The 17042-nt window shown below is 46.6% G+C and overlaps 1 protein-coding gene across 1 annotated transcript in view; it reads right to left on the reverse strand.

Moving 5' to 3' along the window:
• Positions 1-17042, reverse strand: part of cacna1eb (calcium channel, voltage-dependent, R type, alpha 1E subunit b) — a gene marked incomplete at its 5' end in the record, with an annotated part of 250899 nt that overhangs the window by 167824 nt on the left and 66033 nt on the right. Inside the window, 2 exons of the mRNA XM_079451973.1 lie at positions 11252-11320; positions 11667-11720. Coding sequence (XP_079308099.1) covers positions 11252-11320; positions 11667-11720 — 123 coding nt within the window. The remainder of the gene's footprint in view (positions 1-11251; positions 11321-11666; positions 11721-17042) is intronic.

A 17042-nucleotide genomic window follows, 5' to 3' on the forward strand; every position in this document is an offset into this window, starting at 1 on the left:
CAACATTCTCCCACTGACGACAAGATGCATCTTTGCGCGTTTTTGTCCCATCATTTATCTCCTGCCGAATGCAACTATGACATTGGTAACAGAGAATTGTTGGCATTAGAGGAATGGCGTAATTAGTTATAAGGGTCGGGAGTACCTTTTATTGTCTGGACCGATCCCAAGAACTTGGAATATATCAGAACCGCCAAAAGACTCAACTCCAGGCAGGCTCGGTGGGCTCTTTTTTTCGGTCGTTTAGATTTTTCTCTCTCGTACAGCCCGGGTTCCAAAAACATCAAACCTGATTCTTTATCTTGTATTTTTGACCATTCCAAACGCCCGTTCACTCCAGAGTGCATTTTACCAGAGACCCTATTTGTCTCCACACTCACATGGGAGATTGAGTCGAAGGTCAAGACGGCCTTAGAAGGGATAACGCCTCCGCCCGGTGGCCCACCGAACCGATTATTTGTACCGGAGGAACTATGGTCTGACGTTATTCAGTGGGGGCATTGTTCTAATGTAGCTTGTCATCCGACAGTTACAGACCAGTCTCTATCCTCTTGAAAGGGCAGTTTTCAACCAAGTTTCCTCATATCTATCCCAGAACAATCTACTAGATGACAAGCAGTCTGGCTTCAAAACAAACAAATCCACTTAGACTGCACTGCTATCAGTCACAGAAGAACTGCGGCTAGCCAATGGGGAATCCAAATCCTCGGTCCTGATTCTTCTACACCTATCTGCAGCGTTTGACACGGTCAATCACCAGATACTGCTAGCAACCCTGTCATCCTTAGGAATCTCTGGCTCCCCTCTCCGCTGGTTCCAATCTTACCTCTCTGGCAGATCGTTCAAGGTGTCATGGAGGGGTTTGCTGTCCACTGCTCACCACATGATCACTGGGGTCTCTCGGGGATTGGTGCTTGGACCGCTGCTTTTCTCAATTTACATGACATCCTTAGGACCCATCATACAGGCACACAGCTTCTCGTATCACTGTTATGCTGACGACACCCAGATCTACATCTCGTTTCACCCAGACGATACCACTGTAGCAGCTCGCATAACAGCCTGCCTAGATGACATCTCAGCTTGGATGAAAGAGCATTACCTCCAGCTGAACCTGGCCAAGACAGAACTACTCATGTTTCCGTCACACCCCACGTTGCAACACAATCTCACCATCCAGCTTGGCAATTCAAGTATCACTCCCTCCAAATCAGCCAGGAACCTAGTGGAACATTCTTCCTATCGTGGTCCGGTCAACCACATCCCTCACAACCTTCAAATAACTATTTAAAACACACCTCTTCTGTGAATACTTAACAGACAAATGAAAAAAAGTACACTAACCCTCTTCTCTCAACAGGTAGTGGTCTAGCTTTTGTTGAAACTAGTAACTTTGTATTAGCACCTAATGTACTTTTTCTCTTTTATGACATATAGCCTATTGCTCCCCGAACTCTTTGCAAGTCGCTTTGGATAAAAGCGTCTGCTAAATGACTAAATGCAAATGTCACCAGGAGTTAATCGCACCAACTTTTTGGTCAGGCACCATTCTCTCTTGCACCATAAAAATTTGCCCAAACGGGCAGGGGCTAATGTTGAAACGCGACGATGAAAATTTAGTTACAGACCATGGCACATCTTTTTTTAAACTGCATTGTGCTAATAAGAAAATAAGACTGAAAAAATTCTTACAAGCATATCGGTTAAGAAATGTAGTCCACAGGATGCAATACATTGGCAATGCCAATGAAAATATTTTTTTCAAACAAGAGGGTAAAATACACTTGAAAACATTTTTAAAATACCATACCCTGTAAACTAGGGCTGTGACGATTATTCGTGCGATTCTAATTCTAAGTTCCCTTTCTGTCGGTCTCTCGACGTTGTGTCGACAGAATGGGGTTTGACTTGAGAACCTACCTTCTCTGACTGACTTGAACAGGCCAATGAAAATTGGCGAATGAAATTTGCATGCCGGACTCCGCCCCCGGATATCCGGGTATAAAAGGGAGCCGGCGTGCCGCATTCATTCACCTTTTTTTCTTCGGAGCCTTCGCATCCTGATGCTGACGACTCTGCAGATACTATCTACGTGTTGCTGGTCTTACGACGTGGTGCAGCGGACTGTCCCTTTTCCTGTGACTTCCCCTGGGCGTCTCGGCAACTTCCAAGGCATCTCTCTAAAGAGCGAGCCCTTTTCAGGGCTCAATATTTCTTCAGCGTGGCATGTCCCGCTGTGCTCATGGGTGCGGCGCACTCATCGAGGAAGGGGACGGACACGATGTCTGCCTCGTGTGTCTGGGACTCCAGCACGCTGAGGCAGCGTTTGTGGATACGTCTTGCCCGCACTGCGGGCGGATGGTAATTTAGACGTTGCGTTCACGGGTAGCTGCGTTCTTCCGAGAATCAGCCGCCACCTCGAGTGCTTCCCGTTCTGCGGCAGCAGTGGCATCAGCCCTGCCGTCCGCTTCGGCGAGCACCGAGGGTGATCGGGGAATTACCGTGAGCCTCAATCCGTCAGCCACCGGCTCGCGGACCGTTCACGCCCCGCCTCGCTCGTCTGGCCGTCCCGGAATAGGCGGTACGCCGCCTTGTTCCTCCGTCACGTACTCGGACTCGGGGCGTGACGACGATGAGATGTCGCTCGCAGCATCGGAGGGCGACCTCCTGGCATCCGACATCGACGATTCCTTGGAGCTTCCTCCCCCGGGGGGTCGAGCTCAGGATGAAGCGGACGTCGAGATGTCAGCCATGCTTTCCCGGGCCGCCGCGAGTATTGGGCTGCAGTGCACCGCACTGCCAGGTAAGTCCGCCCAACGCTCGCGGTTGGACACGTGGTATCTGGGGACCGGCCGTGACTCTAAGCCACGGTCGGCACCGGTACCATTCTTCCCGGAAGTGCATGAGAAGCTCAGTCGGACCTGGAACGCCCCCTTCCTCGGCGCGTGCACGTCAGACTAGCTCGGTCGCCCTGACTTCCCTCGATGACGGGGCAGCTGAGGGCTACGTCGACATCCCTCAGGTGGAACGTGCAGTCGCGGTGCACCTGTGCCTGCAGACAGCTGCCACCTGGAGAGATCGACCAAGGCTCCCTTCCAAGGCTTGTAAGTTTTCGGCATCGCTGGTGTCGAGGGCTCACAACGCTGCGGGTCAAGCTGCCTCGGCTCTTCGCGCCATGGCCATCCTGCAGGAGGCCAGGGCGTTGGAGGAGTTGCACGAGGGAAAGTCCGACCCTGGGCTACTGCCGCACTGCCACTGACCTCGCTCTTCGGGCGACAAAGTTGGCGGCGCGAGCCCTGGGGTCGTACGATGTCCACACTGGTGGTCCAGGAGAGACACCTTTGGCTGAACCTTGCACAGATGCGGGACGCTGAGAAGGTTCGCTTTCTCGGCGCTCCCATCGCGCAGGGTGGGCTGTTTGGTGATACGGTCGAGGGCAGCAGTTCTCGACTGTACAGAAGCAGACGGAGGCGATTCTGCCCCGCCGCGACCCTGCCGCCTATCGTCCGTCGAGGTCCCGCGCGGCGTCTGCTTCCCAGCAGCCCCGCCCCTCTCCGACTCAGACTCCAGCTCCAGCGCCCTCTGCACAGGCGGCCTCCCGGAGAAGGATGTCGAAGTGGCGAGCACCATCCCGTCACTAACCTCCGCGGAAGCAGATAACCTCAGTCAGATGGTGCGGTATGCCGCGATATCGCCCGACAGGCACCTCGGCAGAGCCGCTCTCCTCCCCGGGGTCCCCCCCGCGTCGAGGGAGCCGTACTGCCAGCCATCGAACCACCCCCCACGGGGGCAATGACTCAGATCGAACATCTGGTCCCCCTGTCTCGGTACCTGGGAGCCTGGTTGGCTCTTCCCAGACCAGCACGGTGGCTAGAGCGAACGATCCGTCTCGGCTATGCGATTCAGTTCGCCAAGCGCCCACCCAAGTTTCGGGGCATCCTCTTCACATCAGTGGGAGTAGATGCTCCCGTGCTTCGGGCCGAGGTCGCTACCCTTCTGGCGAAGGGGGCGGTCGAGCTCGTCCCTATGGCCGAGATGTACTCCGGGTTTTACAGCCCGTATTTCATTGTCCCAAAGAAAAGTGGCGGGCTGCGCCCCATCTTGGACCTGCGTACAAGCTGCCGTTCAGGATGCTAACGCAGAAGCGCATTCTGACGTCCGTCAGGCGTCAGGATTGGTTCATGGCGATCGACCTGAAGGACGCGTACTTCCATGTGTCCATCCTCCCTCGTCACCGGCCGTTCCTACGGTTCGCTTTCGAGGGACAGGCATATCAGTACCGTGTCCTCCCATTTGGTCTGTCCCTGTCTCCTCGAGTCTTTACGAAGGTCGTGGAGGCCGCCCTCACTCCCCTCAGGGAGCAGGGGGTGCGCATACTCAACTATCTCGACGACTGGCTCATCTTGGCGCACTCGCGAGATCTGTTGTGTACACACAGGGACCTGGTGCTCCGGCACCTAGACCATTTGGGGTTACAGGTCAACCGAGAGAAGAGCAGGCTCTCCCCTGTGCAGAGCATCCTTTTCCTCGGTATGGAACTCGACACTGTCTCCATGATGGCACGTCTTTCTTCCGAGCGTGCCCAGTCGGTGCTGACCTGCCTGAGGAGCTTCAGGCAGCAGCCAGCGGTCCCCCTGAAACGTTTTCAGAGGCTCCTGGGACACATGGCATCCTCGGCGGGGGTGGTCCCCCTCGGGTTGATGCACATGAGACCGCTACAGCACTGGCTACAGAGCAGAGTTCCTTGGAGTGCGTGGCACACCGGCAGCAGGCGCGTCCCGATCACGCCCTTCTGCCGGCGCACCCTAACCCCATGGTCTTCAATGACCGTTTTGCGGACAGGGGTCCCTCTTGGGCAGGTTTTGAGGCGCGTCGTGGTGACGACCGACGCCTCCCTGCAGGGTTGGGGTGCTGTGTGCAACGGACACTCAGTGTCGGGTCTCTGGACGGGCCCCCGCCTGCGCTGGCATATCAATCGCCTAGAGTTGTTGGCGGTGCTGCTTGCACTGAGGAGGTTCCTTCCCCTCGTGCAGGACAAGCACGTGCTGGTCCGGTCGGACAGCACGACTGCTGTGGCGTATATCAACCGACAGGGTGGTATTCGTTCACGGCAGCTATCGCAACTCGCCCGACGCCTCCTCCTGTGGAGCCAGCAGGTGACGAAGTCCCTGTTAGCCACTCACATCCCGGGCGACCTGAACCAGACAGCCGATGCGCTCTCTCGTCAGTCGACGCCCCGTGGAGAGTGGCGGCTCCACCCCCGCGCAGTCCAGCTCATTTGGGTGCAGTTCGGGCAGGCACAGGTGGACCTGTTCGCCTCCCTGGACACCACCCATTGCCCGCTTTGGTACTCCCTGCCCGAGGCCCCCCTCGGCACGGATGCTTTGGCGCACAGCTGGCCGCGGGACAAGCGGAAGTACGCCTTCCCCCCAGTGAGCCTCATTGCACACGTCCTGTGCAAGGTCAGGGAAGAGGAGCATCAAGTGCTACTAGTTGCGCCTTACTGGCCCAACCGGACTTGGTTCTCGGAGCTAATGTTCCTGACGACAACTCCCCCCTGGCAGATTCCCCTGACGAAGGACCTTCTTTCTCAGGGGAAGGGCACGTTGTGGCATCCGAGACCAGACCTCTGGAACCTCCATGTCTGGCCCCTGGAAGGGACGAGGAGATCCTGAGTGGTCTACCCCCAGCGGTGGTAGAGACCATTGTTCAGGCTAGGGCCCTGGCCACGAGGCGGTTATACGCATTGAAGTGGCGCCTCTTCTCGTCCTGGTGTTCTTCTCGTGGAGAAGACCCACGGATATGCTCGATCGGGAGCGTGCTGTCCTTCCTGCAGTCGAGACTCGAGAGCAATCTCTCCCCTTCCACGCTGACGGTGTATGTAGCCGCTATTGCCGCTCATCACGGACCAGTTAGTGGGAAGTCTCTAGGACAGCACGACCTGGTCATTAGGTTCCTGAGGGGCGAGAGGAGGCTGAATTCAGCCCGTCCGCGCCCCGTTCCCTCTTGGGACCTCAATGTGGTCCTGGCGGGCCCCCAGAGGCCCCCCGTCGAGCCCCTCGAAGATGCCGCTCTTTCTCATCTCTCGATGAAGACGGCTCTCCTAGTGGCGCTCGCCAAGAGGGTAGGGGACCTACATGCATTTTTCGTGGCCACGGATTGCCTAGAGTTCGGGCCTGGTCAATCTCACGTTATCCTGAGACCCCGGCCTGGCTACGTGCCCAAAGTTCCCACCACTCCCTTTCGGGACCAGGTGGTGAACCTGCAGGCGCTCCCTTCTGGGGAGGAAGACCCAACCCCTTCCGTGTTGTGTCCAGTGCGCGCGCTGCGCCTCTGCCTGGACCGCACGCAGAGCGTCTGGAGCTCTGAGCAGCTTTTTTGTCTGTTTTGGGTATCAGCACAAGGGGAGGGCTGTCTCCAAACAGAGGTTGGCGCACTGGATCGTGGACGCCATCAATGGCTTACCGATCACAGGATCTCCCGTGCCCGCTTGCAGTGAGGGCACACTCCACCAGGGGTGTGGCCTCCTCGTGGGCACTGGCGCAGGGCGCCCCTCTGGCAGACATATGTAGAGCTGCTGGTTGGGCTACGCCCAGCACCTTCGCGAGGTTCTACAGCCTCCGCGTGGAACCGGTATCAGCCGGAGTCTTACGAGACACCGCCAGGTAAGTCCGGCAGCCGGTGGGCGTACGCCTGCGATAGCACTCCTCCATAGGTGAGACGTGGTGCTATCCAGCCTCCCCTCTTCCCCCCACGTGGGCGAAGAGTAGGCATTCCATCCATCACTAAGCACTTGGCGGAGCAGCCCTTTCTCCCTTGGCCTGTTTCTGAGCTCTAGCAGTGACTCAAACAAGGCCTAGTGCTCCACACGTAGTAACCCCCCCACAGGGCGGTTCCGTCTGATGTCTTCTCATGAATGGCTCTCAATCGATGGCCCATGACCTCTCCCAGGTGTACTTCACCTGCTCGCGACACCATCTCGTGTCTGCATGTCTCCCACGTGCTCTCCCCTATCCGGTGAGACCGTGTGTGAATCTCCACTAAAGCTCCTCCCTGCGGTAGGAAGTGGTCTCCGTAGCGCGTTCCCTCAGGGGGGAATGACGCTTCCCAGTGGCCTTACGGTGCCGGGCGGCTTCTCGCTGTTAAGAGAACTAGGCCGCCGTCCGTGGCGGCCGGTGGAAGAAGCTCCCATCTTTGTTGAAAGCTCTGGACTCCTTCCCTTCCGCTGGAAGGTTGCAATTCATGCTAAGCGCTCACGTCTGACACGCCCAGGCCAGTCAGCGTCGCTTCGCGAGGAATTGTGACGCGGCACAGCGCTGTGGCGTTTTCCGAGGAACCCCATTCTGTCGACACAACGTCGAGAGACCGACAGAAAGGGAACGTCTCGGTTACGTATGTAACCTCCGTTCCCTGATGGAGGGAACGAGACGTTGTGTCCTTCATGCCACAACACTGGCCGCCCGCTGCAGCAGTCGGGGCAAGATCCTCAGGCTCCTCAGCACAAAAGGTGAATGAATGCGGCACGCCGGCTTCCTTTTATACCCGGATATCCGGGGGCGGAGTCCGGCATGCAAATTTCAAGTCAGTCAGAGAAGGTAGGTTCTCAAGTCAAACCCCATTCTGTCGACACAACGTCTCGTTCCCTCCATCAGGGAACGGAGGTTACATACGTAACAGAGACGTTTTTAAATTAGTTATGGAAAAATTCTGCTACATTCGAAAGCCAAAAGGCGCTCTCGGACATAAACTTCGCGTTAATGCATTGATTAATTAACGCAGACAATTATTTTAGCTTGCATTAACGCAGTTAAGTGTTATTTTATTTCGAAAGTCCGTTGCTCAATGGCTTTGAACACTACAGACAAACCATGGGTCACATAAGTGGTGGGTTGTTGACCGGTACTGGCTGGGGTATGGCATCACCACACATCTCAACCAATTAAGCCTTTGGGCATGGCCTATTAGACTGCTGCACACACCAGGAACACCAGAATGGAAAGGTACTGAACTCTTACATGGACATTTCGTTTTAAGTCAAACCACTCCATTTCGTCTCCCCTCCTTTAGCCATGAGCTTATCCATCAGTGACATTGCCCACAACTATGAAATATGCGTGGGTGTAAGAGGCTTATTTAATGCTACCAGGGTTCCTACACATTTTCCATTTCCAAATTCCATACTTTTCAGACTCAAACATACAGACTTCCCAGAAAATTTGTTTACATTAATGTAAAACTGTTTACATTAATATTAATAATATATATTAAATATTAAATATATATATAACTAATACAAATTAATTTACAGCACAAAAAGACATTGTATAATTGGAATTTAGTGCAATGTTAATACTTGGTCAAATTAAATAACTGTAAACCTTCAACCAACAGCAACAGATGGTTTGGTATGAAGGTAAATCAGTAGCAGAACTTGAGAGCATGTAGATTTAGATTTATTTACTTGTTAAGTAAGAATTTGTACACTTTGTAAAATATACACTCACAGGCCCATTGTGAAAACTTGTAAAATAAACCTGTCACTACAGTTTTCAAAGCTTCAAAACTAACTTTTACACTTGAAAGCTCAGAGGCGAGAGAAACAGCAGGAAAATCGTTTAATAGTTTAAATTTTTTTAAATAATACTGTTTTCAATTTATGTGAAACCTCACACTTATGTGTACTATCATGTATAACTATCCAATGAATTATACTATATTGTATAGATAACATTACTTATTTAAATGGCAACACTCTATATACCATCGATATTCCGTTGTGTACTATGGTTTGTTTTAAAATATAATGCCAGGCTGACTACAAGGCCACCATAAACAGTATTGGGGTTGTTGGTTTAACTGGAAGTTTTTTTTCTCATGGAAGTTTTGGATTTTTTTACAGATGAGTTTAAAAATATTTAATCAATATTAGGTGTTCAATTATTTACTCATGTGGTAACGACTAGTATAATGCATCCAGTCGGTTGTTATCGCAGAATAAACCCCTCCAGGAACTGATTCTTATCATGTAGACACAGTAACTGTTATTTAATATTGATCATTATCATCAGCCAACTTGCTTCGGCTAAATTAGATTGTTAATTAGGTTGCTAATTTATACATCACCCTTATCAAATTCAATATCTTTATTGTAATATAGGCCTGACATTATATTTTGCAGATGGGATAGAAAAACAATACAATATACTGTATATTAAACAAACAAACTAAGAACAAATAAAAAAGAGAATAAAATAGAAGAGTTAAATGTTTGCAGAAATTAATTCGGAAATACAGAGGTCCAAAAACGGAAATTTCCCAAACAAAAAAAAGATTATCTTTAGCTACATATGTGCATTTTAGAACGATTGAGTGTAAATTAGATAACAATAGCTTTTTATGTTGATCAGTGATGAGTTAACACATGGCCAATTGATATTACCAGATAGAAATACAATCAATCTTTCAAGTGCATTTGGATCTGGAATGACAAATTTAAACACTATGCAACTACAGACATAGACATCAAATCTAATCAAACATTTTTTTAAATGGTCATAATAATATAGAAAGATATTTAAAGAACAAGAATTCATTGATGTGTTTGAAATATTTCCAAATAATATTGTTGTTAATATTGTTGTTTTGATAGGCTAACCACAATCTACAAATTCACCCGTGTCAAAGCCATGCATTTTAGGATGAATTAGTGAAGGTCCGTTCATATATTTTGTCTTGTTTCAACATTTTGTAGTTTGCTCTATATTATATTACAATCGGACGTTCAGTCGCGTTCGTCAAGAATGCTCAAATTGGGAGTGCAAACTCCCGAGCGTTCTGGAAAGAGGGAGAAAGCAATCAGTCTGTTTTTCCCATGCGTTACTAGTAACTTCCTGGAACTATTGAGAGGCTCCATGAACTGCCATTGCTGTGAAAAAAACTGTTCCATGGGAGTAGCATACAATAATTTAGTTGTTTAAAGATGTGCTTTGAATACAATTTAAACACAGTGCACATTACACTTTCTGTTGAAAGTGTGTTAAAAAAGAGTTAATGTATAAGCAATAATTATATCTTGTTTTTTTATATCAAACTAGACAGAACATTAATGCACTGGCAGTGGCAGATAGCTTTGGTTTTATATTTAATTTGATTACATTAATGTCTAAGTTAAGATTTACAAGAAACATTTTGAATTAAAATTTGACGATTTTGATTTATAATGCTTTAGAGGAAATAATGTTGTAAAAAAAACACATTATTTGTTCAAATCTAATAGCACTGTTGTTCATATAGCAGTACTTTTAAAATAAAAGTGCACAATACACTAGTTTTTAATTCATTATGGAATTTTATGCTTAACCATACGATTAATAGAGATTGATCACAGAAAAGTAATGAGAGTAATTGAGAAAAACAATGAATCGCTGCCCAGCGAAGGTTTTAAGGTTGTACACTGTACAGAGGCTCACAGAGCTGCTCTTCTGTGAAACACAAATTAGGCTTCGCCTAACAAGGCTTAAGTCCAAACGTGACCAGCCCTGTGTTGTTCTTCTGCCATCAGAAGACGCCGGATTTTGCTTACTCACAACTTACATAATGTTTGATACATGCGCATAATAGACTTTACTTTTAGGTATTCCTGATTTTTTTATGTTAAAATTATGTAATGATTAGTGTATTACCATGCTTTAGCTATGTGTATGATTTTGACAATTGACATTTTGATTTCTTACATCTGTCAACTTAGATCTGTCGGTTAGATACAGGTCGGAGACTGTAAGTGAGTGCATGTAAAAAGTGAACAATCAAAGAAGTCTGCCATTGTCCCGCCCTCAAAGGAGAAGTCAACACAACGATCAAGCGAGTGTTGAGCAGTTGTGAGACTTCGTTTTTGCAGGCGGAGCAGAAATGGCCTAGTGGTTAGAGCGTTGGACTTGTAATAAGAAAGGTTGCCGATTCGAATCTCAGTGCCAGCAGGTCATGACTGAAGTGCCCTTGAGCAAGACACCTTACCCCTGATTGCTCTGCAGTAATGTGTCACTGTTAAAAAACTACTTGTAAGTCGCTTTGGATAAAAGCGTCTACCAAATGAATAAATGTAAATGTTAAAATGTAAATGCACTCTTGCAATGATTCTTTACCGCACGCGGATACATTTCTGCGTGCTCGTGGAAAATAATGCACGCTCGTGAAGGTGTGTTTACGTTAAAAACAGGTGTAAAATAAAAAAAGACATTTGTATTTCACTCACCGACTGTTGAGATTTCCTCTCCTGGTCCTCGACGTCTGGCATTTTTCTTGCTAGTAGCCCGTTTTAACACTAAAAATTAAAAAACACCACTTGTTTGCCTTACTTTTCTTTATGTTCTTTTTTGGAAACAAATATTGTACTGAAGCTGCTATTAGCCTCCCAGCAGCAAAAAAATCAATGGTTTCAATATGTACAAATGTATAACTTGAAAATATTTTTTTTAGCAAAAGGAGTTAACAAATAACACTCTAGCTGTTTTTCATTGATTCACTTAATAAATTGAATAAGCTAAATTGCTACAAAGATATCTAATGTTCAGAGGAACTTGCTTGTTTGTCATTCTGTGAATCAGTCCAGTAAAACATCCAGTATAAAAAAATTGTTTTAAGCTTTCTTAAAATGAAGTTATACATACCATCTAATGCCGATCTCCCAGAATTCTTGTTCTCCTCTGCAAGCATTACTTCCTCTTAAAAAAGAAAGAGAAAAATAATAACTTAATGAATTAAGGCATACTAATAATGATGATAAACATGTTAAAAGTTTGAAAGAGCATACCGTTATGTAATTTTTAAGGGCCATTTACACTACGAACTTAACGTTTTAGAAATCCTTCAAAATTTAAGAGAATATAGAGTTCACCCCATAATAAGAAAGATAATAAAATAGGAAAAGCTGTTTATAGCAGCTGAAGTCAGCAGAAGCCCCTAAGTGTATTTGATTATTGTCTTATTAAGTTTAGCGCAGTGATATTGCAAGGAAATGCTGTTTTGTTTATTTCCTACTGCCGTGTCACATGTTGAAGTTGCGTTTGTTCTCGTTCAGTGTCGTTTCAGAATCTCGTTTGCTACTGCCACGCTATGCTCCACACTAACATCCTGCTTAGGCAGCTTATCCACTCACATCTAGACCAGCCAGTGCAACCCCCTCCGCTCCCTGATTATCTGTGAGCATCGCTCCAGGTTAAGGGCTGCTGAGAGGAAGTTGCGCAAATCAAAAGACACCTCAGACCTCTCCTCTTTACATTCTCCAATGATGTCTCCACTGCAAAAACTCAATATTACACTTACATTTACATATTTGGCACACGCTTTTATCCAAAACGACTTACAAGTAGTTTTTTTACAGTGGCACATTACTGTCGAGCAATCGGGGTAAGGCATCTTGCTCAAGGGCACTTCAGTCATGACCTGCTGGTACTGAGATTAGAACTGGCAACCTTCTGATCACAAGACCAACGCCAACTACCAGGCCACAGCTGACCCCATATTACTACTTTGTCCACTTGTCCCCCACCTTCGTCAACTTTAACAGCTGATGATTTTGCTTTATTCTTTGTGAATGAAACTACAGCCATCAGCAATCAGTTTTGTACACTGCCTCTCGATGAACACGTCCAAACTTCTGAAACAAACTCCCCAAGCTGAAGTTTATAAGGTCATTCTAACCATCCTGACCGCTAGGTCCCACCCCCACCCACCTATAATTGATGATCAGCTAACCTTCACGGATCATTTTGCTAGCATTACCTGGTCATGTAGAATTCTCTTGTAAAACATAAGCAAAATGACACCTTTCCTATCAGAGTGTGCTACGCAAGGCCTAGTAATCTACCTCTTTTGTAAGTCGCTTTGGATAAAAGCATCTGCTAAACGACTGAATATAAATGTAAATATCAATGTGTACTCCGGAGACATAAAAGTACGAGTGACAAGAGTGTATGATGAGAGAGGACCAGGCCTGGTCTTTATGTGATGTGTTAGTATGTTTGTGAGGCATTTTAAGTTTGTTTTGTTGTTTGTTAATTTTATTAAAAGCTTGTTTTACGTTTGCCAGTTCCCACCTCCTTCCTTCCTTCCTTTTATTGAACCTTGTTAAAAAAACATCTATATTAAAATTCTAAAAAAGATTAAAGCATCCTGACCAAAGTCTTATAGAGAGGGCATCCAGCCTTTGCAGATAGATTTTGGAGTAAAGACGCTTGGCTTTAAAACATAAAGCAACCATTCTTGTAGACATTAATATATTATTGTAACATAACTACTGTTATTATCATAATGCCAACGGCCCATTAGTCAATAAACAACACAAAAAAAAATGTGTGACCCAGTCTGTTTAGATCCAGCTAAAGTGTTTTTTTTGTTTGCTACATAATGTTATTAAAAACAGTAAAATATAACCTTGGTCAGAGCTTTCGCACAGTGGTCAGTGCACATGCTTCAGACACATATATGAGCTGTTGGCTCACAGGGCTATGTCCCTCATTATCTCAAAATTGCTAATATTATTATTTTTGGTTTAATAAGTCAATCCTCAATAAAATGTATTAAACAGAAAACAAAGCTATTAAAAACAAGCCACATTAGTAAGGAAATGCAGTCTGTAGGCCTTGAGAGTGAGCTGTTGTACTTTGGAACGCATCAACTGTTCTGAGCACAGACAGGAACATTTGCAAACACTCCTGTCAGTGAGTCAGTGTAACCTTTTTCTGACCCTCCACTGCGTGGGAGCCAGAAAAGCTTCATATACTCGTGTTTACCTGAGTGTTGTGTGGGTGGAGGGCGAAATGTGAAAAGAGTAGTGTAGGTGTTGTACAGTCAAATCTCAGTCCTTCACTGAACCTAGGCAAAGACAACAAAACTTTGCCTGCCTAGATGAAATTATTCAGCAAGGTCAAACTAATAGTGCCTTATGATAAATTCATGTATACATAACCTAAATCAAACATAGCCAAATCGCATTAGTTTCGATGCAAACATTATGTCCTTTTTTGGGGGGGTTTGAAACTTTGATAATTGTCAGTTCCAATTTAAAGAAAATTCCAAAAGTCATAGTTAATGTTTTTTTAATAGCGAGAACTGGACCTTAAAACAAAGTTTGGCCAGAAAAGTTCTCACTTTGTGTTTTACTGAAGGTGGGCGTTGGACTTTAAATAACAACTTTAACCTGCAATCAAATGTAAAAATTATGTTGGTTTCTCTTATATAAAGCAGGGCTGTCCTTTCATAATAATTTTAATGGAGAGGAACATATGGTTATCAATCAGAATCTGACCTGGGCTGAGACCTGATGTAATCCAGTAAACAGGGAAGCACTTACAACAAGTGTGCTATTATTTACTGGGAAACCGTTGTGCCGTAGTCCTATTACATGCCTGCCTTGAATATTTGATTCTGATTTTTTAAGTCACAACTGTTTGAGGTGAGATTGATTCATCAGCATTATTGACCACTTCTGTCTCTTTCTCACATCAGGTTATAAATTATCTAATAAAATATTTAAAAAAATCAAAAGATTATGTTTATTTATTTTACTTTAGTGGCTATTATATATAATTGCAAGCAGGATAGTGTAACAAACAATGATTGTTTTATAATAAAAATTGGCTGGATTTGCATTACTCTTTACGCATATTGTCTTTCTCATTTTTTGTCACTTTTGGGGTTTTGGTTTTCAGCCAGTGTTGCCTCTGGCTTGGCTCAGATGTTAAAGACTTTTATAGTTTCAAGAAGATATGTAGAAAAAATATCATATTGAGTATATGTTAATTTGTTTTCAAACTATTATCACTGTATCCAGCCGCGTCAAGGTTTAAATTATGCACGCATAACACAGGACAGATTTCCTCATTAATAGTCCCCCTGACAACTGTTACATTTCAACCAAGTTTCATGGCAGTTCGTGAATTTGTCACGAAATATAGAATTTATTGAATCGTGTTCATAGACATGACTTCCACGCTTTTTTCGATTCACTTAGCAGGACTTTCAATACACATGATGTCCGCATTTGACTGGAGTTGTTCCGGTTTTGGACATTAGGGGTCACTATTGCTGCCCTTGGTTACCCCTGGCTGCACCGTCATAACCCTCACATCGACTGACCGGTGGGAGCTATCAAGCAGTGGGGCCCTACGTGTCGAGCCACTTGTGTCTTTTTCAGTTCCCCGAGCCCCTCTTCCGAGACTTTAGAGTCTATCGACCTGTCTCAGGTTCCCGAGTGTTACCATGACCTTAAGCTGGTATTTAGTAAGCAAAGGGCTGCCACGCTTCCACCTCATAGGCATTATGAATGCCAAATCGACATGCTTCCGGGCACGTCTCCCCACTGATCTTTTCCTTATCCCCTCCTGAGCTAATAGCCATGGACACCTACATCAAGGATGCACAGGCAGCAGGACTCATTTGCTCGTCCACTTCACCCGCAGGAGCAGGGTTTTTCGTTGTGGCCAAAAAAGACGGTGGATTACTCCCTTGCATCGACTATCGGGGACTCAATACAATAACCATTCGTAACCGCTACCACTCATGGCCACAGCCTTTAAGCTGCTCCAGGGATCAGCTGTTTTCATCAAGCTCGACCTGCGGAATGCTTACCCTTGTGCGGATCTGCAAGACAGGTTTTCTATGGGGTACAGAAACAGAGAAGGCACTCCAAGAGCTGAAGACAAGAAGCTCCATCCTTGGACCGACTTACTGCAGCCGAGAGAAACTACGATGTGGTGGATCGTGAACTCCTAGCTGTTAAGATGGCATTAGAGGAGTGGAGAAACTGGCTTGAAGAAGCTTCTCAGCCATTTCAAGTACTCACGGACCACAAAAATCTGGAGTACATTCAGCAGGCGAAACGGTAGGCAAGCTCGTGGTCTCTTTTCTTTAACCGATTTCAGTTCATCCTTACCTCCCGAGTCGAAGAACCTCAAGCCGGATGAGTTATGCCCGTCCTTCCCAGCACTAAGATCCTGGCCTCTATCTCGTGGCAACTTGAGGACACCGTTAGACGAGCCCAAGCCACCTAACAGGGTCCAAGAGGAGGTCCTGCCAATCGCCTGTTTGTTCCTAAGGCGGTGCGGTCTAAGGTTCTTCTGTGGGCACAGTCCTCTCATCTTACCTGTCACCCGGGCACTGGTCACACCTTAGAGTTCTTTCAGTGGAAGTTCTGGTGACCAACCATAAAGGAAGACCTGTCCCATGTGCTGCCAAGGAAAACCATCTCACCAAGGACTCCTTCTAACTTTATCCATTCCCAACCAGCCCTGGTCCCATATCTCCCTGGATTTCATCACTGGTCTTCCAGTGTAATACAGCCATCCTGGTCATGATTGACAGCTCTTCCAAGGCAGCCAGGTTCATTTCTTTGCCCAAATTACCTTCAGCTCAGGAAACAGCGGAATGGGTGATTAACCACTTGTTCCGAGTCCTCTGCCTCCCCGAGGACATGATTTCCGATAGGGGTCCCCAGTTCTCCTCAAGGTTTGGAAGGCTTTCTGTCAGCTCATAGGATCCTCCACCAGTCTATCTTTGGGATACAATCCAATGGCCAAAATGAGGGGATGAATCAGAAATTGATAGATTATAATATTTTGTTTGGGGGTGGTGGCCCGGAGTGGGCAGTGGCCAGAGTCCATCTGCAAGATGGCCACCATTCCAGAGCCCACTCGCAAGATGGCCACCAATCCAGAGTTAGCTGACAGCCCTCGGTCCCGCCTGTCTCCCCTTACACTCCACAGACCTCCTGGATGTTGATGTGGGGCATCTGGAATCTGCCCTTAGAGGGGGGGGGGGTTCTGTTATGATCTGTTCTGTGTTTCCCTGTTATTTTGGAATTTTAGGCAAACTAGTCCATTAAAGCCTAGCACAGTATAGAAAGCTAAGCATAGCGAGGTTAGTTTTTTTTGTTTTGTTTTTTGTTTTTCGGGGAGAGTGGGGTATAAGATTGTTTACTTGGTCCTCAAGTGCAATAAAAGTATTTAATCTAATTTCAGGATGTTTCCTATCAATTTAAATTATAA

Source organism: Barbatula barbatula (genome assembly GCF_947034865.1).
Source record: "Barbatula barbatula genome assembly, chromosome: 3".
NCBI lineage: Eukaryota > Metazoa > Chordata > Actinopteri > Cypriniformes > Nemacheilidae > Barbatula > Barbatula barbatula.